The sequence below is a fragment of the Ursus maritimus genome, unplaced genomic scaffold (assembly GCF_017311325.1).
Source record: "Ursus maritimus isolate PB19 unplaced genomic scaffold, ASM1731132v1 scaffold_27, whole genome shotgun sequence".
Taxonomy (NCBI): domain Eukaryota; kingdom Metazoa; phylum Chordata; class Mammalia; order Carnivora; family Ursidae; genus Ursus; species Ursus maritimus.
This window is the reverse complement of record NW_024425230.1, coordinates 27,223,000-27,245,606: the sequence shown is the minus strand read 5'-3', so window position 1 is coordinate 27,245,606 and position 22,607 is coordinate 27,223,000. Positions and strand designations below refer to the sequence as shown.

General features: G+C 39.7%; 1 protein-coding gene across 1 annotated transcript in view; it reads left to right on the top strand.

The window, feature by feature from the left end:
* Positions 1–21,022, top strand: part of ETFA (electron transfer flavoprotein subunit alpha) — a 75,673-nt gene extending 54,651 nt beyond the window's left edge. Inside the window, exons 10-12 of the mRNA XM_008712062.2 lie at positions 6,983–7,048; positions 11,938–12,018; positions 20,725–21,022. Of these exons, the coding sequence (XP_008710284.1) occupies positions 6,983–7,048; positions 11,938–12,018; positions 20,725–20,763 (186 nt within the window). The 3' untranslated portion in view covers positions 20,764–21,022. The remainder of the gene's footprint in view (positions 1–6,982; positions 7,049–11,937; positions 12,019–20,724) is intronic.
* Positions 21,023–22,607: the final 1,585 nt, after the last annotated feature.

The window sequence follows — 22,607 nt, the reverse complement described above, 5'->3', positions numbered from 1 at the left end:
TGTCAGAGGGTTATTGTTGAGAACATAACAGTGGATCTCTCAGCTCTAGAATTACTTATAGGATGTCTTTTAAAATTTTTGTCTTTGAAGAAATGTAGTTTTTTATGTTCCTTCCCCAACTCTATCTAGAAAGGGAGACTGTTGGTAGAAAAGAAATTTTAAACCTGAATTTTAAAGAGATAAAGCAATACTGGCTTGGCTTTTCTGCTCTGAAAGCTTCAGATTTAACTACTCCACTCATATTCATATTTCATATAAACAAAAAAGTGAATGTTTAAATCTTTCTACTTCATTTAAAGTAAAGCAGATCTGAAGTTGCTGCAGGCAGAATACTGTCCAATTCCAGAAAAAAGTGAATGTATGAGTTTACATTATAAACTCATGTAATTTCAACTTCATATGGATATATATGGATATATATGGACTTTGTTTTGTTTTTAGAGAGAGCATACAAGTCGGGGGGAAGGGCAGAGGGAGAGAGAGAATGTTAAGCATGGAGCCCAACATAGGCCTTGATCTCAAGACCCAGAGATCATGATCTGAGCCGAAACCAAGAGTCACCCAGGCGCCCCATATATATATTTTTTATATAACTAATATGATATGTCTTGGTACCTGAGTCTGGGGTATGTATCTCTCTATAAGATTGTGTTAGAATCTTGTAAAAGAAATTTACCCCAACTTTCTAAGCCAGCCAGCACTGTCTAGAAAGTTGGGCAGAATTTCCAACTTTGTGGCTAGTACTATATGCAATAAAGAAACTAATTATCAATAAAAAAAATTTTCCCAATAGATTATCCTAAAGAATTATATCAAATTAGTAACCACTTCCTTGAGGTGGTGGTTGCCACTTTAAAGTGGAATATAGATAATAGTTGGCTGGCTTGTGCTTCTACTTTAAAGATTTAGTGATCATTTAGTAATAATAATAATACCATAAATAATAACATCTAACCTGTTTTGAATACTTCACATGCATTGAGTTATTTAATGATCACAACAGTCCTATTAGCTAGAGTTGTTTATCTCCAATTTACACATGAGATTGAGATTTTGAGAGGTTAAATAACTTGCCTGAGAACACAGAGGGTATGTGGAATAGTCAAGATCTGAACCCATCTCTCTCTGATCTTATTTATTTAGTTACACTAGTGATCGAATAAATGTAGTGGTTTTATTTTCAACTTTTTTTAAAAGATTTTATTTAAGTGAGAGAGAGAGCGAGTGAGCATGAGCAAGGGGAGAGGAGGGGCAGAGGGAGAGGGACAAGCAGACTCCCCACTGAGCAGGGAGCACAATGCAGGGCTGGACGTGGGGCTCAATCCCCCTGGGATCACGACCTGAGCCGTAGTCAGATGCTTAACTGACAGAGCCACCCAGGCGCCCCTCATTGTCAGCTTTCTTGAATTGAGATCTTAGCTCACTAATTTTCTATACACCTGTTTCCTAATATAAAAATTTTAAAGGTATAATTTTTTTTTTATTACTTTAGCTGCATCCTACAATTCTGATAAGCTTTGCCGTTTTTGATGTTTCATTCCAAGTATTTTTAAATTTCTATTTAAAAAAAATTTTTTTTTAAATTCAAAATATTTAGATACTATTTTTGGAAAAGTGTGTTTTTAAGGATAGATTTTTCAGGGCCTTCTGGAGTTTTAAGAGAAATTATAACTTATAAGAGGGTAACATTTGATAGTTTCTTTTCAGAGTATGAATTTACTGTATTAAGCCAGTGGTTTTCATCTGCCTTTGGCTTTCCTGTAATGGTCCACACTACCTAAAATTTGATGGACTTTTGTCATCTACTTGTGACTCTGTTGCCTGCCCTCTTGTTTAATCCTGCTGCTTCTCGTGCTGGTCTTTAGCTTTGTTACAATGCTGACTTTCCTTTTCGGTTCTCTCTCAGAGTTTAAAACAACCTATAAATGATCTTGTTCTGAGCCAATACGAGCAAAGCAGACGGACACGTGAGACTAATATCATTTTATCTTTAGATCTGTCAGACCATGTGCCATAGTATTCTTGTAGAGTTTACAAGAAAGCTGTTCTTCAGCTTATTCTAAAATTATCTTGGATCTGTACTGCCTAGTATGGTAACCACTAAGCTACATGTGGCTGTTGGGCACTTGAGATGTAATTAGTCTGAATTGAGATTGCATTATTAAAATTAGTTTTACTTTTTTTTTTTTAATTTAATGTGGCTATTAAGCTTCATTAAACTTAGTTAAGCTTCTGGGTGGCTCAGTCAGTTAAGCTTCTGCCTTTGGCTCTGGTCATGATCCCAGGGTCCTGGGATCAAGCCCCATGTTGGGCTCTCTGCTTAGTGGGGAGTCTGCTTCTGCCTCTGCCACTCTGCTCCCATCGTGCTCTTTCTCTGGCGTGCTCTCTCCCTCAAATAGATAAAATCTTTTTAAAAATTTTAAAAATTAAATATGTGGCTCACGTTATAAATCTTTTTGGATTTAACAACAGCATTAGACAAAAATCATAATGTGCAAGTTAGAGATGGCTTTATCCTTAGCTTCTGCACTAAAATCCTCTGGAGAGTGGGACTCAGATAACACCCCTTAGAATTCCAGGTTTCCTGCACAAGGTTTGGGTTAAACAGGAGTGATGTTGATTCTTTCTGAAGAAAGTAACCAAAACTGAAATCACCTATCAGAGAATACTCTGACCATGTTGATTCCACAGCTTGGTTAAATTTCTGTAAAAGTATTTTAAGATTTCATTCCAGTCATCTTTCTGTTTATCAGACATACAGGTTTATCATTTAGTTAGGACCAGTAAAACCTGCTTTTAAAAGCTTGTTTTGAAAAAATTAAATAAAAGCTTGTTTTGTCTGAAGGACTGAGGGAGCCAGAGCAGATGGGATAAGCTGCAAAAGTGGGCTCGTGCTTGGCAGAGAGTAGAAATGACTACAGAGGAATGTCATCCCCTGATCTGCTTCCTGCTTCCAGAGACCTTTCCACTTCTTAGTGGCAGGTATGGAAAGCATTTGCACAGGAGACCAGAGCTCTGTCATAGTTTGATTTTTCCCCCCTAGATTGGATCATAGACTTTTATTATTTTACCTTAACCTGTGTTGTTAGACTTTGAGCTTCTTGAGGGCATGTGACAAAGAATCGCAATTGTCCTTACATATAGTACCTGTAAGGTGTAACAGCAGTATCATCAACAGTAAAATCATAGTTAACTAGTGTCTCTCAACTTTTTCCTGTTACGGCATACTTAGAAAATTACAGTGTTTGTACCACAGAGATTCTGGCTGCCCTGTACTTCTAGTCCATACAACTTTTTTTGTGTGAATTAGGAGAAAAAGTACCTCTTTCTCAAGTTACTTTACTGCCATCTGTTGGGAAATTATTGTAATAAAATGAGTTCTGTAATGACTATGATGTAAGTCATGCCTCCCTCCAGAATTGTTCAGTGTAGTAGCTCAGCTGTATGTGGTAGCCTTGAGAGCGAGCACCCCAGGAGCCTCGTTGGCCAGCCAGTGGGCTGAGAGAATCAGTATTTGAGCAAACTTCAAGGCACATCAGTATCTTGTGAAACTGGACACTGTGCTAAGGACTGGAGCCTCACAGTACCCTCTGAAGTAGGGATTCTTCTAATCCCAGTTTTTCAGAGGAGCAGGCTGAGGCATAGAGAGGTGAAATAGCTGGCCCACAGTCCTGTGTCTGTCAGGTCGCTGAGCTAGAATTTAAACATAGGCAATGAGGTGCTAGAACCTAGGTTCTTAACCACAGTAACATATTCCTCTTGCAAACAGGATGCTCCAGTTTCCAAGCCCTGTTCCTATTTCATCTCAGCTCACTGTAAGGTGTTCTAGAGCCCTGCCCGAGTTCCTTGGATGGGTCTACAGTTGTAGTCTTTCTAGGTTGTGACAAAGGAAGAGGAATTTGTGCTTTCTTCTGGTGCTGTTTCTGTTGAAGTAAGTGCTGTCCCTTCTTTATATTTCAGAATAACCTCTGGTCCTCTTAGTGCCCTAGTGGCTTTACTTCTTCCCACCAGTCCCCATTCTTCATTTGCAGAATGACCAACCAAAACTGTTGCCAACTCATGTAGGTTGATCTAATCTCACTTCAAGATTCCCTCCCCTTGTTAGGGCTCCCAGGATTTTATCTCCAGGACTGCCCCTCCTTACTTCTCTGTCTGCTCCTTTCTTTAATCCTACCTCTTTTTGAACCCTTAATTGCTGCCCCTTCCAAAATCACATCTAATTTTCTATCCAAATTATCTTACTTTCTGATTTTAGAAGGTAAGTGCCTCGGGGCAGGGATTGCCTTGTTATGTTGTGAAGCAGTGTCTAAAGTGCTCCATAAATTAGCATCTGTAGAGAGTTTTATACATACTAATTATTATTATTAAAATACAGAAATGCTTTCTGAGCCATAAGGAAGCATCCTAAGATAATAGTCTAAATTGCCTGTACATGTTTTTTTAAAAAAAAGAAAAAAGTCTCTCTTCCTGCCTGAGAGAGCTCTCCGATCTCAGAACAGATCTCAGAACAGCTGCCCAAATCCCAGGACTCTCTGGTTATTGTTTCAGTGCTTTTATAGTTATTCAGAGAACCATGTTCGTAGACAGTAAAATGAGGTCCTGTTGGTCATGTGAAGCCATTTGGATCACTCACCCTGGTCAGAAAGGCAGGAATGGCCCTTTGGTTTGCTTTGGCCCAGAATCTTTAATTTCCTTAGTGACATTTATGGTTAAAGTCAATGGTACTCATTTCTCAGGGGGTTTAAAGTAAATTTCATTTATATTTATGTAGATGTTTACTGCCAGAATGATCAACATTTTTTATTAGCATTTTATGATGCAAATGGAGCTTTTAAGACTTGTTGAATTTTAATGTAGACACGTATGTTAGAAAGACTCATTTACAGAACTATTGATCTTTTCCAATGCTTGCTTTGAGAACGTACTTGGAAGAGTGGTTAGTGAGACAGTTTTCTATCTGGATGTTTGTCTTTCTTGTTGGCCTGGTTTTCCTGAATGTGAGACTTAATAAGTATATATATATATTTTTTATTAACAATTTAGTAATTGTCCTTTTTTGAAAGAAATGCTAGTCAGGATAACTGAAATGATAAAATTATCAGTTGAAGTTATCTATAAATCTTAAATAAAAAATAGTGGTGCTTTTTCAAAGAAAAGACGCTTATTTATCACTCATGGTAGTGGCCATGCCTGGAGAGAGAGAATGAGAGCGGGAGAGCACAAGAGGGGGGAGGGTCGGGGGAGAAGCAGTCTCCCCACTGAGCAAGGAGCCCGATGTAGGGCTCCATCCCAGGACCCTGGGATCATGAGCTAAGCCGAAGGCAGATGCTTAACCAACTGAGCCACCCAGGTGCCTCCACTTTATGCCTTTAAAGATAAGGCCTGGGTATATATCATCCCCTGGCCTGATCCTGTTGGAAAGAGTTGTAAGTTTTAAGCTGCATAAGAGCTGAGGGATCATCTATTCTAGTGGTTCTTAGCTCTGGGGAGTATCCTGGGGAGCTTTTTTAAGAAGCTCCAATTTTCAATGAATCATGGAACACTACATCAAAAACTAAGGATGTACTGTATGGTGACTAACATAATAAAAAATTATTTAAAAAACTCCAATTTGGGGGCTATACCCCCTGTTTACAATTGAAAAACTGAGAGGGGGAAATTGACTTGTATACAGACACACACACTGAGCAGTTATGAAAAAATCATAGCATTATTTACTGACATTATCCTCAAATCTTGGTTGAAATGCTCTCACATTTTGGAGCAAGCAGTTGTTAAATTAAATCCTAAGCAGTGCAGAAAACAAGGTGGGACCGCCTGACACCGTCATTGCCTTTAAAGTATCTGCCCTGTAATAAAACTGAGTGCGACAAAGCCACCTTCAGTGCCTTCCACCTTATTCGTATTGAGGAGAGACTGCTGTCAGTTGTGACAAAACCATAGCATCAGTTTGGTTACGTGGTAGATGAACCCCCTACTCAAAGCAGGGCTTGTTCAGTTTATGTGTGGGGAAAAGCTTTTCAGTTAAAGCTTTAATTACATCTGGTAGACAGAATGAAGCAGCTAAGCTCTTTTAAATTAAGCACTTACTAGTTTTCCAAACATGGACACTTGAAATCTTTTTGATAAGGGGGCAGAGAGCACCAGTCAGTAGTCATTCCCTTTGTTATTACTGGGGACAGAGAGTCAGAAAGGGGTGCAAATATTATCATCAACATTTGCTTAGAAACTACAGCCTGGGGGTCCTTTTGTAAACTTTGAAATACAGAGGTTTAGCCAATTCCTTCAAAAGGTTTGTATTTCTTAGGGAGATTGTGTGTGCATGTGCACATGTATGTGTGTCTGTGTTTAGAACCTCTTAAGGCTGATTTGTACTTTTGTTTTTTCTAAATATGAAGTTTAATAAATATATCTTAATTATCATTTTAACAAATATCCTTTTATGAGAAGGCAAACTAGTCAAAATATATTTTAATATGTGAGTATGTGTTTATATGTACATTGTGTGTATATTGTGAATGGATATATATGGATATATATATTGATGTTGATATATATGTGATTGATACATGTATGTGTGTATGTGTGTGTATAGATACATATATACAGTGAATGGATATATACAGTGATGATTTAAAATGTGGTATCTAAATAAGCAGCCCAGACAAAAAGTGCCACCTCACAGGAAATTGTTGAGATTAAGTGAAACAGTTGATGTAAAATGCTTAGCACATACTTACTGCTCATTGATTTTCTTTATCCGTATATTTATTATATCACCACTAGTATAGGAATTCAGAGGGAAAAGATGACTATCGATTAGATCGGGGAAGGAGGAAAGCATAATTTAAGTAAAACATATCACATCTATTTTATTTAAAATATTTTTAGCCTAAGACTTGAATTGCTAGTAACAATACTGTGGAAGATATAATATAATATATATAAGTACATATTAATGACTTGGTCTCTTTTGTTTCAGGAGCTTTATATTGCTGTAGGAATATCTGGAGCCATCCAACATTTAGCTGGGATGAAAGACAGCAAGGTAACTACACAATAATAATCCTAAAAGAAAAATTTTCGTATTTTAAAATTTTGGTTTTACTCTGTTTCCATATAGTTACAATGTGTGTGCATTCAACCATTCAGATTAACACTCTGTCTAGGAAAGAAAGAGATACGAGGTGCTGTTCACTGCTTGAAGCTGTACCATTGGTAGGAGAGGCAGTGCTATGTTATGGAAAGAAGTATGAGCCTGAGTCCCAACTCTGCCCCTAGTTTACCACGTGATGTGTTTTGTCTGCACCTCAGTTCTTTGCCTAATATAGGTGTTTGTTGATGATGTCTGAGGTTCCTTTCAGCTCTGACCATCTATGGGTTGAAAATTTAGGGTGAAGAGAGCTTGATGAGGTTCTGACCATCTAGTTTATGGGGTTTCTGATCGCTGATTCTTTGTCTTCTTCACCCTGGTCCCCTAAAAGTCCCACCCTCACATGGCAGCAAAGCTCCTCTTCTCAGGTTTGTTACTAAGGTGTGACAGATACATTTAGGGTTGGAGCATCTTAATATCTCAGTAATTGTTAGCAATATAGTGTATAGAGGAAACCCTGGATGCTAACTTGCTACTTTGGACTATGTCAGGAAGCCCTGTGTAAGGATTCTCTGAGCATATATTTCAGAATATGACACATTAATTCATGCATACCAATGCACAGTTTGAATTATGAACTTAGTCTTTCATGAAGACAAAGATGCTTCTGACACTCTAGCTTTTATCTATTCAGATGGAAGTTTGATATAAAAGGTAATAAAACTTTTAACAGGTTTAACTTCTAACTTGAAAAAATGCATTCACTACCTCCTTGTAACCTCTAAATGAATTGGCCCAAAACCAGTCAGATTTCACAGTTGGATGGCAGGTTTCTTTACTGAGCTATGAAAACAAGCAGTGCCAGTGGGGGAAATGGTACTGCTGCATTAAAGAAAAAAAAAAAAAAAACCAAACACTCCAACACCAGCAGCCTTAAAAAATATTTTTAGCTGAGCGAGTTCAGACATATCTAGAATTCTGCTTCTCTAAAATAAAAGATTCTGTCTGCCAAGATCCTGGTAAAAATGGTCATGCCGTGGCAACAGGACTGGATTGAGGGAGAGATGTACTAACTAGTATATGTTAAAGCAAAAAAGGGACAGTTGAAGTAAGGAGACCAGTGTTGGGGAACCATCTACAGGAATAAATTTGAGCCAAGATGTTGTCTGTTTATGCAGTCAACAAATATTTATTAAGCACTTACTTTGTACTAGATGCTGGAGATGCTTAAATAAAAAAAACCTCCTCTTGTCATCACCGCCTTGTGTGGGAGACGTGGCAATCTCTGGTTGTAATTTTGGTTAAGGTCTAAAATGGGATATTAGAGTAATTGGCTTAAATCTGATAATCACACATTGCATACAAGTTATAGTTTTAATTAACATCATCATATAGTTTAAAGAATATGAGATTTGGTTTTTATATCAAATCAATGTAATGAGTACTTTTTGAACTATATACATATTAATATCATTGAATACAATCTGTGCTTTAAAAGCTGTGTAGGGAAGAGGAGCATGAATTTATAAGGACATAATTAAGAGAGCTCTAGGATGCAAGCAAGATTTTATGATACTCATTTACATTGACAATTCAGGAATACTCTTTTAGTAATTTGAAAAACTATAACCATCCCAAATCTTTCTTCTTAAATACTTCAGTGGTTCCTTGTCCACAGTTGTGTGCTCTTGCTTTAAAAATAACTTTTATATAGTGGGAATGAAAAAGCTTTCAAATGATTAAACTGTCAGATGTTTGACTAGGTGGCCTCCAGGAAAATCATAAACCATCATTAATTAAATAAATCTCTGCTAGTTCCTGTGAAGCAGGCTTACATATTCCCAGAAGAGAAACACCTCGATGCAAATCAAATGCCTGTGATTTGAAATGTTTGTGCTTGTGACTTTGGATTTGAGGCTTATACTGAAACCATCATTTCTTGTCTCTGACCACACATCTTTTCATACATATGACATGTTTGACTGGAATAGTAGTTACCTGGACTACGCTGTGCTTCAATCTCAGATATTCTGGAATGTTTTCAACTTTTTGGGAGACCCTAGGGGAGTTACACATATGTCATGTAGCCTGTATGTTAGGTCAAACTATATCAAAATTCTCTTAAAATATGTTCGAGCTGTTTTCATGTGATAGAGTTACAAGCAGGTAGAAACTTAATTTTACTTCTAGAGATACAAATAATCATAATCTATTAAAATAGCACCACATTAGAGTCAAATATTAGAGTTACAACTTCAATTTTACCTTAATTACAATGGTGTTAGAAGCGTCTATGGGGGGGGTGTCTGGGTGGCAGTTAGTTAAGCATCCAGCTGTTGGTTTCGGCTCAGCATGATCTCGGGGTTGTGGGATTGAGCCCCACCTCGGGCTCTGTGTTCAGTGTAGAGTCTGCTTGAGACTGCCTCTCCCACGGTCCCTTCTATATGTGTGCGCACGCTCTCTCAAATTAATAAATAAAATCTTTAAAAAAAATGCATCTGTGGAGAATACCAAACTATTTGTACTATATAAATCTGTTATTAATAATAGAATAGTTGGTAAATGTACCAACTAATGTACCTTTTTTTAGGACTATTTCTCCCTAATCTGTTATTATAACCATTCACGTTAAAAAATTTTATAGGAGATAACAGGATCTTTTGGTAGTTTGTGTAGGAGAAATAGTGATTTACTTGTAGAAAAAGGCTGTCCTTTTCTCATTAAATGGTCTTGACACTCCTGTCAAAAATCATTTGACCGTATATGTGAGGGTTTATGTCTGAGTTCTCTGTTCTAGCCCCTTGGTCTGTATATCTGTCTTTATGCCGGTGCCATACTGTTTTAATTTCTGTGTAGCTTTCTAGTAAGTTTTGAAATCAGGAAGTGTGGGTCTTTCAGCTTTGTTCCTTTTCTAGATTGTTTTATCTATTTAGGATCCCTTGAGATTCCATATGAATTTTAGGATAGGTTTTTTAATTTTTGCAAAAATGTCATTGGAAGGACAGTTTCAGTGGATATAAGATTTTTGGTCAGCAGTTTTTTTCTTTTAGCATTTTGAATGTATCAGCTCACTGCCTTCTGGCCTCCAAAATTTCTGATGAGAAATCCGTCAGTATTCTTACTGAGGATCCCCTGTATGTAATGAGTCACGTGTCCTTTTTTTTTTTTTTTTTTCCGATTCTCTTTATCTTCGGCTTTTGAAAGTTTGATTATAATGTGTCCCGGTGTAGGTCTCCGAATTCATCTTTCTTGGAGTTTGTTAAGCATCTTGGATGTTTATATTCATGTTTTTCATCAGATTTAGTAAGTTTCCCGCCACTTTAACTTCAGTTATTCTTTCTGCCCTTTTCTTTCTTCTGGGACTCCCACAATACATATTGTGGTTTGTTTGATGTTGGCTCACAGGACCCTTAAGTTCTGATTACTTTTCTTTAATCTTTTTCTTTCTAGTCTAAGGACTTGATAATTTTCATTGTCCTACTTTCACGTTTGCTCATTCTCTCTTCTGATTGCTCAAGTTAGCCTTTGACTCTCTCCAGTGAATTTTTCACTTCAGTTGTTATACTTTACATCTCCAGAATTTTCTTTTTGGTTTCTCTTTAGGTTTTATATCTCTTTTTGATATTTCCATCTTGTTCATACATTGTTTTCTTGACTTTCTCCACATCTTTATAATTCTTTGAGCATCTTTAAAGTGGTCGTTTTAAAGTCTTTCTCTAATAGAGATGCCATCATATCTTTTTCAGAAGCAGTTTCTGTTGATTTTTTTTTCCTTGAATGGTCCCATACTTTCCTGTTTCTTAGTATGCCTAGTGATTTTTTTTTTTTTTAATGAAAACTGGGTATTTGAATCTAATAATGTATTCCCGGAAATCAGATTCTCCTCCTTCCCCAGGGCTTGCTGTTTTGTTGTTGTTATCGTTTATTATTCTTGCTTTTTGATTGTTGTAGACTGTCTCTTTGCCAAAGATTAACCTGAGGTATAAACTTAAGGTCTTTTTATGTCTTTTCTGAGCCTGTAATGGGAGGTTAGTTTGCAGTTTTCCCTGTATATGCCGTTGCTTTTGAGTGTCCTAGTCTTGAATGTCTGGCTCCCAAAAGGAGAAAAGAACAGTGAAGGCAGGCAGAAGTGCTTGGACATTTTAAATGCCCTGGAGTAACTTCAGCCAGAGGAGGGGAGGGGCTTGTGACAGTGGGGGAGGTGCAAGGGCAGTAGTCTTCCTCCTCTTTGTGCGTCTCTTTGATCAGTAGCAGCAGTCAGTGATCAAAGCACAGGTCCCCAGTCCTTGGAGGACAGGGTTCTTTTTGTCCACTGTCTCCTGTAGGAACATGTGCACAGCTGCTTGCCATTGGGGGTGGGGAATGAGTACCTGTTACTGCACTAAGAGTTGCGAGCCTTCCCCTGGAAGTTGCAAGCCTTCAATAGACTCCGGATTTCCAAAATGGGTACATTAGACAGATTCTGCCAGTGCAGTTGTTAACAGTATAGGTAGGAAGACAGATTCCTCCTGATGCTTCCTACTTTGCCATCTTCCCAGAATCCTCTCCTTTGATTTGTTACTTCCTAAAACATTGTTTTTCATATGTAAGAAAAGGACTTAGAAAAATAATGGTTTAAAACCTTTTTAAATACTGTGATGGGCTAATGGTGGTGTGGGAGATAATTTTGTTATGTGCAAACCCAGAAATTTCTAAATCTACAATATTGACACAAATGAATTAAATTAATCTTATTCACTAGACATTTTTAACCATATAAATTTGTTGTTGGGAATGTTAAAATAGAACCATGAATCTGTGGTATGTTTTCTTGATAGAGGCCAAACTCTGTTTTTATTTCACAGACAATTGTGGCTATTAACAAAGACCCAGAAGCTCCAATTTTTCAAGTGGCAGATTATGGAATAGTCGCTGATTTATTTAAGGTAAGCTGGCCTTGGGAGAGATGGCTGTTACCTCACTTGTCATCCAAGAACCTCTTAGAGTTGGTCAGAGAGGAAGCCATTATAGCAAAACATTGTGTGTTTGTGTACTTGTGTGTCTGTCTGTGTTTGTATTATATTAATATATGTACACAGTTTTGAACTGTGAAGTTGTCCTAATAAATACATGAAGTTTATATGGAGTATTATAACTTTACCTTTAAGGAGTCCATATTGTTTTTAAAATATCCACATGGCTTTTGGCATTTCATGTACTAAGTCAGTACACAATATGAAGTGACTCAAGTAATTATGACCTAGAATCGTATTTGGTAGGTGCCTTAAAGAAATTCACATCAAATACCATTGTTCAGAGATTTGCCGAAAGTGCTACAGCTTTTCTTTTCTTTTAAAAGTTTTATTTGTTTAAGTAATCTCTACATCCACCATGGCGCTCAAACTCATGACCCAAAGATCTAGAGTCGGATGCTTTTCCCACTGAGCCAGCTGGGCGCCCCCATGCTACAACTTTCCAAGGGAAGACTAGGCACTCAAGTCCAGCTTATCTGACTCAACAAGTATGCTCTGTTTGCTGTATGTGAGAGTTAAAGGCCTTCCTAATGTGATATATGTAGGGGAGAACACTTATTTCCCATTCTCATATTCTCCACTTCTTTGAGTGCTCTTTCTACCCCGCCACCACCCCTGTATTTGCCCTCCCCATGAGCAAAATTACTTTAATGATACTGATGTGCACTTATACTGATGTGCACCATTTGGCCACATTTAAAGGTCATAGCTCATGCCTGGCCTGGTTTCTTTCTGTCCCTCAGGGCTTGCCTACAGACTTCCAGGTAGCCTTGTGCAGAAATCACTCATGCTGGCATTGAGGCTCTGAAAGTAGCATCCAACCCTGGGAGAAGTAAGTGGGTTTGCTAGAGTGAGGAACCCCTCGCACAGAATTAGAGCAAGCTATTGTGGGCCTTAATAGAGAGGCGACAGCCTGAGAAGAGAGCCATGGTGGTCCCCTTGACAAGAGAATTGGCCCATTACCGTGGCTTCACCAGCACTATATATGAGTCAGATGAACTGAGTGTACTTTGAGAGCACATCTGTACTTTGAAGTATATATATGTGCATACTCAGTGATGATGGACCCTTCAACTGCTCATGCAGAGGCTAGAATGAGGCTGTTGCCCTGCGTCAGCCTTCCCCACGCCCAGCCCCTCGAAGAGCCTCTATCTTGCCTTGGGAAGAATACAGCCCCTCTTCAGTGATCCTGGGGTCCTGTAATTGAAATTTAGGATTTGGGTAGTTCTGCTGCTCCTGTTTCCTGGCCCAGCTGTGTAAGAACAAACAATATTTAGTGACAGTTTGACTACTACAATATACCAGTGGGAGGAAAAGTGAGTATGAAAGAGAAATTTTTTGGATCTCTGTGCAAGGATAACTTTGTTCGGGTAGCAAGCATTTAGCTACAGCGAGAAGCTTAAAGGAGTAAAGATTTTTCAATTAAAAAAATGAAACACCTCTGAACCCTCACCATGTATCAGGTTGACATGTTTGCAAACAGACATCTACTGTAGTTGCCTTGTATTTTTCTCCAAGAGAATATTTAAATAAGTTTACAAATAATTTTAAGATATGTTTTTCTGTTTTCTTGTTTACTATGTATTACAACCTACAGAGTGGGCTTACTTGATAAATAGATGAAGTGTTAAGATAATTGGAAATTTGTGATGTTTATACAGTGGATGCCTGCCTTGGGGCAGGAGTATCTTTGTAGCATTTACTGGTGGAAGGGTGTCGTACACACTATGCCTCTTGCATTAAGGGCAGCTCCCAGGTTTGACATGAGAGAGAGAATGCGAGTGAGGGAGGGCGTGTGCACGTGTGTGTGCCGAAAGAGGTATTTTGTTGAGAGTCCTAAGCCGATGGAAGTGAAAAGAGACCTCAGGATTCAGTGAGCTGATTTCTAAGCAGAGATTCTCAGGCTATTTTTGGTGTTTGAAGAAGCCCACGTTTGATAATGTGTTTGGACTAAGACCTACCATTTATGTGCTTATAGCTACAGTTACATTAACGCAGTGGTTATCGCATGCTGCTCAGAAGTTCTGAAGCACAGTTATATATACCTTTGATTAATATAAAGGGAGAAAAGTTAATCCTTTAAAAAGCAGTCTGGGGGGAAAACTGATTAGATTATGAAAATATTAAAAATCTGCTTGAGGGGTGCCTGGCTGGCTTGGTTCGTAGAGCATGCGACTCGATCTCGGAGTTGTAAATTCAAGCCCCACGCTGGGTGTTGAGATTACTTAAAAATAAAATTTAAAAGGAAATTACTACTTGAGTTGTAGCCTCCCAGTTGCTATTACATGTGTAACACAAGCGAGTTATGTTCTTTTTAAGTTGTCTGTGTCCCAGAGAGATGGGATTTGAGGAAATTACTCAGCAAGTTTTTGGCACAATTAAGCCAGGCTCCTGATTCTGTTCTTTCACTCATCACCCTGCCTTTCTAACTCATCAGGGACTCTGGCCAGGTGGTTCACCACTACTCCTCTACCCTTGATAAATTGCAGTAAAGAGGACTTCACCTTTGGCAGGCCTCTAGGAACCTAGACTGTATCTATCACATTGTTTTTTCAGTTGAAATCAGAATGAGTATAACACAGATGAGTACCCTAGTGATTCTGACCGGAGAATGGGCCAGGCGGGGTAGTGCTGCGCAGGGCCGTGCTTTGTCTTTTAAAAATCAAATATTTAAAGGTATAACAACAAGTGAAAATATGGTTATGCAAATCATGAATGAGAATTAGTTAGCATTATCTATTTCAGACTAAGATTTTAAAGAAAATATCTTAAGTCAGGGGCACCTGGCTGGCTCTTGATCTTGGGTTTTAAGTATGAACCCCACATGCTGGAGGTAGCGATTACTTAAAAAAATAAATTATAAATTATAATAAAATCTTTATTTTTATTTTTTTAGAGAGAGAGGAGGGGTGCAGAGGGAGAGGGAGAATGTTAAGCAGGCCCCACGCCCAGCACAGTGCCCAATACAGAGCTTGATTTCACAACCTTGAGATCATGACCTGAGCCGAAATCAAGAGTTGGACACTTAACAGACTGAGCCACCCAGGCATCCCAAAATAAAATCTTTAAAAAAATGAAAAGAAAAGAAAAAGAATATCATAAGTCACATAATCGTTGTATAAAAAGGACTCTTTTAGACTAAATTTCTGTGTAAAAACTTTAAGTTTCAAACTATCACATAACAGACTAATAGTGCTCTGAATGATATGTCCACCAAACTTTTTTGTGTCTGGAGTAAAAATGTGTATGCATTTTATTTTTTAATTGTTATTGTTTTACTTCATTCTTCAACTATCATGAGTTAGAGACAAGTTGGTTTTTTTCTTCATATAAGAAAAATAATACAGTACAGTAGTTAAGAGCTTTAATTCAAATTCTGTCTTGGCCACATATTAGTTAAATTATCTTGGCCAAGTTATTTAATTTTTCTGAATGTAAGCTTCCTCAAAAGCAATGTAAATACCTACCTTACAAGGTTGTACTGAAGGCTCAGTGAGATTATACTGTACCTAGTACAGACAGTCGGTGTTAAATATTAGGCTACGTGTTTGTATGTCCTTTCATACAGGTACATAGTAGGTGTTCAATAAATGGTAAATATTATAATCGGAGTGAGAGTGACAGAGTATAGGACACTGCCTGACTGGTGGTGGTTGTTTTTTTAAATAGCTTTCTTGAGATTTAATTCACAAATTATAGAGGTCACCCTTTTAAAATGTATAGTTCAGTGATTTTCAGTATATTCAGAGTTATGCAACCATCAGCTATCTAATTCCAGAACATTTTCATCACACTGAGAAGAAACTGCATACCTGTTCTCAGTCACTTCCTGTTCCCCATTCTCCCCAGACCCTGGCAGCAACTAATCGGTTTTGTGTTTCTATGGATTTGCCAGTCCTGGACATTTCATATAAACAGAATCATGTAATATATGGTCTTTTGTGGCTGACCTCTTAGCATGATGTTTTCAGGGTTCATCTGTGTTGACTTCTGTATCAGCACTTCTTTCCTTTTATTGCTGAATAATCTCCATTGTGCGGATATGCCTCATTTTGTTTATCCATTACTCATTTGATGGACATCCGAGTAGTTTCTACTTTTTTGCTATTATAAGTATTGCTGCTGTGAGCATTTAAGTTTTCGTGCAGTTACATGTTTTCATCTTGTGTAGGTATATATCTAGGAGTGGAATTTCTGGGTCACTTGATTACTCTGTTTTTAACATTTTGAAGAACTGCCAGCCTGTTTTCCAAAGTGGCTGCCCGTTTTACATTCCCACCAATAATGTGTGAGGGTTTCTTTTCTTTTCCTTCCCTTCCCCCTTCCCTTCTTCCTTCCCATCCCCCATCCCCCTTCCCTTCTCCCTTCCCTCCTCCCCCCTCCCTCCCTTCTTTATCTGTTTATTGTATTATTGGCTTTATTAAACAAGTCATGAATCAGGCAGCATCCCATTTAGCAAGTAGAGGGGAGCTCCTGTCTTTTCACTTTCTTGATGTCCTTTGATGCACAAAAGTTTACATTTTGTCGAAGTCCAGTTTATCTTTATTTTTTATTGCTTGCCCTTTAGTAGATGTCAAATATATGAAACTTTTGCTTAATCCAGTACAGTGATTATAGGCCTACAAGTATCTGTTCAAGTCCTCACTTTCATTTCCTTTACGTATATGCCTACGGATTGCTGGGTAATATGGAAATTCTGTGTTTAGCTTTTTGAAGAACCTCCATCAAACTGCTTTCTCTAGTGGCTACACCATTTTACATTCCCACCAGCACTGTGCAAGCCTTCCGGTTTTTCCACATCTTTGCTCACACTTGGTACTTTTCATTTTTCAAATCAGAGCCATCCTGGTAGGTATGAAATGGTATCTCATTGTGGTTTTGACTTGCATTTCCTTAATGACTAATGATGTTGAGCATCTTTTCATGTGCTTATTGGCTATTTGTGTAGCTTCTGTGGAGAAATGTTTATCCAAATCCTTTGTCCTTTTTTTTTTTTTAAGATTTTATTTATTTATGTGACAGAGAGACAGCCAGCGAGAGGGGGAACACAGCAGGGGAGTGGGAGAGGAAGAAGCAGGCTCCCGGCAGAGGAGCCCGATGTGGGGCTCGATCCCAGAACACCGGGATCACGCCCTGAGCCGAAGGCAGACGCTTAACTGTGCCACTCAGGCGGCCCTGTCCATTTTGTAATTGAATGTCTGTCTTTGTTCTTCAGTTGTAGGAGTCTTTTATGTATTCTGGATGTTAACCCTTATCAGATATATAATTTCCAAGTATTTTCTCCCATTTTGTAGGTAGGTGGTCCTTTCATTTTCTTTAAAGTTTTTAATTTTTCACAAAAGTTTTTAATTTTGATGAAGTCCAGTTCATCTGTTTTTTCTTCTGTGGCTCGTGTTTTTGGTGTTATATCTAAGAATCCATTGCCAAATCCAGGGTCATGAAGATTTAGCCTTAAGTTTTCTTCTAAGAATTTTATTGTTTTAGCTCCCATAGTTAAGTCATTGATCCATTTTGGATTAGTTTTGGTATATGGTGTGAACACGGTGAGGTCCCATCTTCACTTTTTGGCATGTTGTCACAGCACCATCTCTGTTGAAGAGACTGTTTTATTCCCATTGATTGGACTTTGCATACCACCTGTTTTTAAAAACTTTTTCCACTTCTCCCCAACGTAGCTGTTGACTAGAGTCATTCTAATCCCTTTATGCTCTCTCTTTGGAACCTGCAGGGCTTATCTCTGTCTGCCTCCTCAGTTTTTGTCCAGAATCCTTTTCTCCTCCATGTTAATGTTCTTATTTTTCCGAGTCCACACTTAATCTCTTCCTCAGAACTCCTGGATTTTGAGCATTTAGTGCCGTTCTTCTCATCTTCTTAATTGCAGTGTAAGATGGGCACGTTTTTGATTGCGTGGCTCATAGGCCTCTGTCTTTTCTCCCCAGCTAGGGGGGTGGTACTCCTTGTGGGCAAGAATTAAGCCTGTACTCTATTTTCCCATGGTGCTTACCCTGGGGAAATACTAATTAAACGACTGAAATATAGTTTTGTTGTGATTTCTATCAGTACATTGTCTTATTTTAAACATAAATTCACTTTCATTTGGTCTTACTGACTAGGGAGCTCTGGCTACACTATCTAAAATAAAAATAAGAGGGGGCGCCTGGGTGGTGCAGTCGTTAGGCGGCTGCCTTCGGCTCGGGGCGTGATCCCGGCATTCTGGGATCGAGCCCCACATCGGGCTCCTCCGCTGGGAGCCTGCTTCTTCCTCTCCCACTCCCCCTGCTTGTGTTCCCTCTCTCGCTGGCTGTCTCTGTCACATAAATAAATAAAATCTTTAAAAAAAAATAAAATAAAATAAAATAAAAATAAGAGTCCGCATCTCTGAGTTTGCTCAGGCTGTCAGACATTCAGTGAACTTGAGTGGCGTTTTCTTTTTCCTAACTAATAAGGCATTGTGTAGTATGCTTGGGAAGTCTGAGGTTGATCTGATAAAAAAGGATATGGATGATGGACAGAGTGCCCTCAACCCTTTTTGGGGGAGTGTGGCAGGGAGACATTCTGGAAGGTTTTTAAAAATCGTATGTTCTTAATTAAGTTAATGTTTCATTTAAAAGAAGTTGGGCTCTAGCCTATTTTTCATGAAACACGTAGGCCCCGCAAGAGTTTTGTTTAACATGTCATCTGTGACTGACATCAGCTCATGGTCTCTCCACCGAGCAGAGCTGGGAGAAGTGGTGCCAGCACTTAGTGCTGCCCCTGAGCTAATGCCTACTGGCTCCATGGTAAACATGGGCCTTTTAATAGACTGGAGACAAAGTGACATTCGGAAGAAACAACATGTCGACAATTTCCTTAATAAATTTTGTACGAACACATTATTTCCACCTAATGGAAATGCAGCTCTCTTAAATAATTGAGAGGCTGTATTCATCAGTGGCGAGTTCAACTGGGATCTCTCTGAGCTAGGACAGTCGCCAGCCCCGTGGAAGGCTGGGTAATTGATATTTTGCACAGGTGGCTCAGCTAGTTTTCTGGTGGGCTCATGCGACACTCCCCTGCAGTCCCCGTGCCCAGTGCTCCTGTGTCGTCCAGGCTGCCACAAAGCAGCTTCACACTGAAAGCTCCAGTTGCAGCCACTGAACTGCCAAGACTAAGAGTTAGTAGTTCATCCTTTTTAACATGGGAGCCAACTCGGTCACTTTTGCCTTGCTGTGGTTTCTTACTCTGTCTGCTGACCAGACACCGCATTCGCGCAAGGCCTTTACTTGAATAAAGAATGTTGAAGTTGAAGGTTCAGCATGCAGCTCATTTTTAGGTGCCAAAAGATAGGAACACGTGCTGAGGAAGCAGCTACAGTGTTTGTGGAATGAAAGATGAGTGAGCAAGTGAACAATGAGAAAACAAGTGCTAGAGGAGGTTGACAGGGTTGTGTCTGAACAAGAGACTTTGGTGTGGACTTTGAAGGAAAGGCAGGAGTGCAGTAAGGGAAGGAGGAATACCCAGAAAACACGAAGGTAAAAAATACACATTACTTTCCTCACAGAAGAAAAAGTGGACTCCTGTTTGCTGTGGTGCCCTTCTGAGGTTTGTGATTGTGTCAGAAAGGTCCCTAGGCAGGGCGTCTGGGTGGCGCAGTAGGTGAAGTGTCTGACTCTTGGTTTTGGCTGAGGTCGTGATCTCAGGGTTGTGAAGTCGGGCTCCATGGTCAGTGTGAAGTCTACTTAAGACTCTCTCTCCTGGGCGCCTGGGTGACTCAGTTGAGCGTCTGCCTGGGATTGAGCCCCACATCTGGCGGGGAGTCTGCTTCTCCCTCTGCCCCTCCCCACTGCTTGTGCACGGGCACTCTCTCTCTCTCTCTCTCTCTGTCTCGCTCAAATAAATAAAATCTTAAAAAAAAAAAAGTCTCCCTCTGCCCCTCCCCCGTCTAAAATGCATAAGTAAATCTTTATTTATTTAAAAAAAACAAAAAGTTCCTAGGCAGTGTGTGTGCCCATGGTCCTAACAACCTTGTGTCCGGGTGGCCTTCCCTCCAAAGGTTGTAGTCTTGGAGCACCTGGGTGGCTCTGTCGGTTGAGTGTCTGACTCTTGATTTCGGCTCAGGTCGTGACCTCAGGGTCATGAGGTCAAGCCCCCCATGGGGCTCTGTGCTCAGTGAGGAGTTGGCTTGAGAGTCTCTCTCTCTTTACCTCTCCCCCTCCTCCCACTCGTGCTGTCCCCGCTCTCCCTCACTCTCTAAAATAAGTAAATCTTAAAAAAAAAAAAAAAAGGCATGTAGTTGTCCCACATTCCCATAGACGGGAGGAGAGCGATGGGGAGCATCACAGGGCGGAGGCACACCTTGAGCCTCGACAGCAATGCGTATGGCTTCTTTGGCTTCTGTTCTTTTTTTTTTTTTTTTTTTTTTGAAGATTTTATTTTTTTATTTAGAGTGAGAGCAAAAGAGAGAGCGTGAGCATGGGATCAAGCCCGACTCAGGGCCTGATCCCATGACCAAGAGTCAGATGCTTAACCTACTGAGCCACCCAGGCGCTCCTACCTCTGTGTACTTCTTAAGGAGCTGTGACCATATCACACTGAAGGCTCAAATTACTTAATTCCTTTTTTTTTTTTTTTAATTTGCAGGTAGTTCCTGAAATGACTGAGCTGTTGAAGAAGAAATGAGTTACCATGTTTTAAGAAGGAAAATATGTCAAAATATTCAACTGAAATAGAAATTCATGGCTACTATAGTAATCATTGGAAAGTATGGAGAGCTACATATCATAATTTGAGAAAAAATTCTCACAGATGCCAGAATGCTTTTTTATGAGCCTCTTATTATATTTCTTTTGGTTATTTGTGGTTCCAAGCAATTATTTTTTAAAATTTTCTAATTCCATATTAAAATATATAATAAACCATTTCCACAGCTTTAAAACTACTAACAGAAGGGGCGCCTGGGTGGCTCAGTCATTAAGTGTCTGCCTTCGGCTCAGGGTGTGATCCCGGTGTTCTGGGATCGAGCCCCACATCGGGCTTCTCTGCTGGGAGCCTGCTTCTTCCTCTCCCACTCCCCCTGCTGTGTTCCCTCTCTCGCTGGCTGTCTCTCTCTGTCACATAAATAAATAAAATCTTAAAAAAAAAAAACTACTAACAGAAATATACCTAGCTTTGTAAAGAAAGAAAATTGACGAAGGGGAGTAAAAATTTATTTTGTCTTTTCCTGTCGTGTTCATGGAGGACTCTGTGTTTTAGGCAAGATTATAAACATGAATGTTCCCTCCAGACTAATCATCTTAATCTAGTTTTTGAGAGAAGAGACCTAGATTGGCAAATTCAGAGTTAAAAAAGCATGGCCACAAAGCATGACTATTATCTTAAATATACTCCAGTCATCAGAAAACCATAAGCACTAGGACAAAAGCAAACCCGACTTAAACCTGAACCTGCTGATTGAATTTAGTTGGCTGACATTAAATTTCATTTTCCATTTCATTTTAAAATTTTGTCAGCTTATAGGACTTTGTGTCTACAAAGGAGAAGTGAGTGGAGAAGGAAGGGCTGCTTGACACAATATGGCCTCTTATGCTAACAGATAGTTTGATATTATAAATGTTAAAATCCCGCTCAGAGAATGCTTTGGCTTTTCTCTGGCCCTCCTGATGCTTCCTTTGGGCTCTCTTAGGAAGCAGCCAAGCATGTGAGATGGCCACATGTGTGGTTAGCTTTGGCTCTCACTCTGCTGCCCTAGGGTGCAACCGAGATGAAGAGTGTCACAGGGGCTAGAAGCCGGTGTGCGTGCCGGCCCAGGAACAGAGGCTGGGGCGGCTTTGGCCTGTCCTGCAGGAAGGTGTCCTGGAAAGGTCAGGGTCAGCAGGCGAATAGAGTGAAGACAGCTGCTACCTGCAGCAGATCTGCAGAAGTTACAGTAGTTAACGGGATTAGGAAAACCGTGGGGAGAGGTGGGAAGTGACCAGTGGTACAGCAGGGGATGGGAGCAGAAGTCGTCAGCCAGTCCCTCTCTGGCCAGCCTGGGGCTTGGCTACTTGAACTCTTTTTGATTTTGTCACACTTGCTGTGAAACACTTCTAGAAGTTAAATGTCTCTGGCATTTCAACCTTCTTGAACCTTATAGGATGAGAGGGGGCAGTAAATGAGCCACAGCATCCCAGAGCATCAGAGCGGAGCGTGACCGGCTGGTTCAGCCCCCTGCTGACATAGGGATACTGAGAGGTGGTGAAGAGAGCTGGGTGACGTCCAAGGCCATGTGGTTTGAACCATTCTTCTGAACGGAGTACCCGTATCTTGTTGCTGTGTTTGAGGCCCTTTGCAGGGGAGCTAACCTTTCTCAGGGGCTTCTCCATTTACCCCGTTGGACACTGTCACTTGGGGACAGGAGAGATGGAAAGGTGACAAGGCAGGGGTGCCCTGAGTCTAGGCTATGCTGGCTTAGGGAGGACCAGTCCCAGGTGGGACCTTTAGATGGTTCCTAGCCTCGAAGTGGAACTGATTGGTCTTTCTCTCGG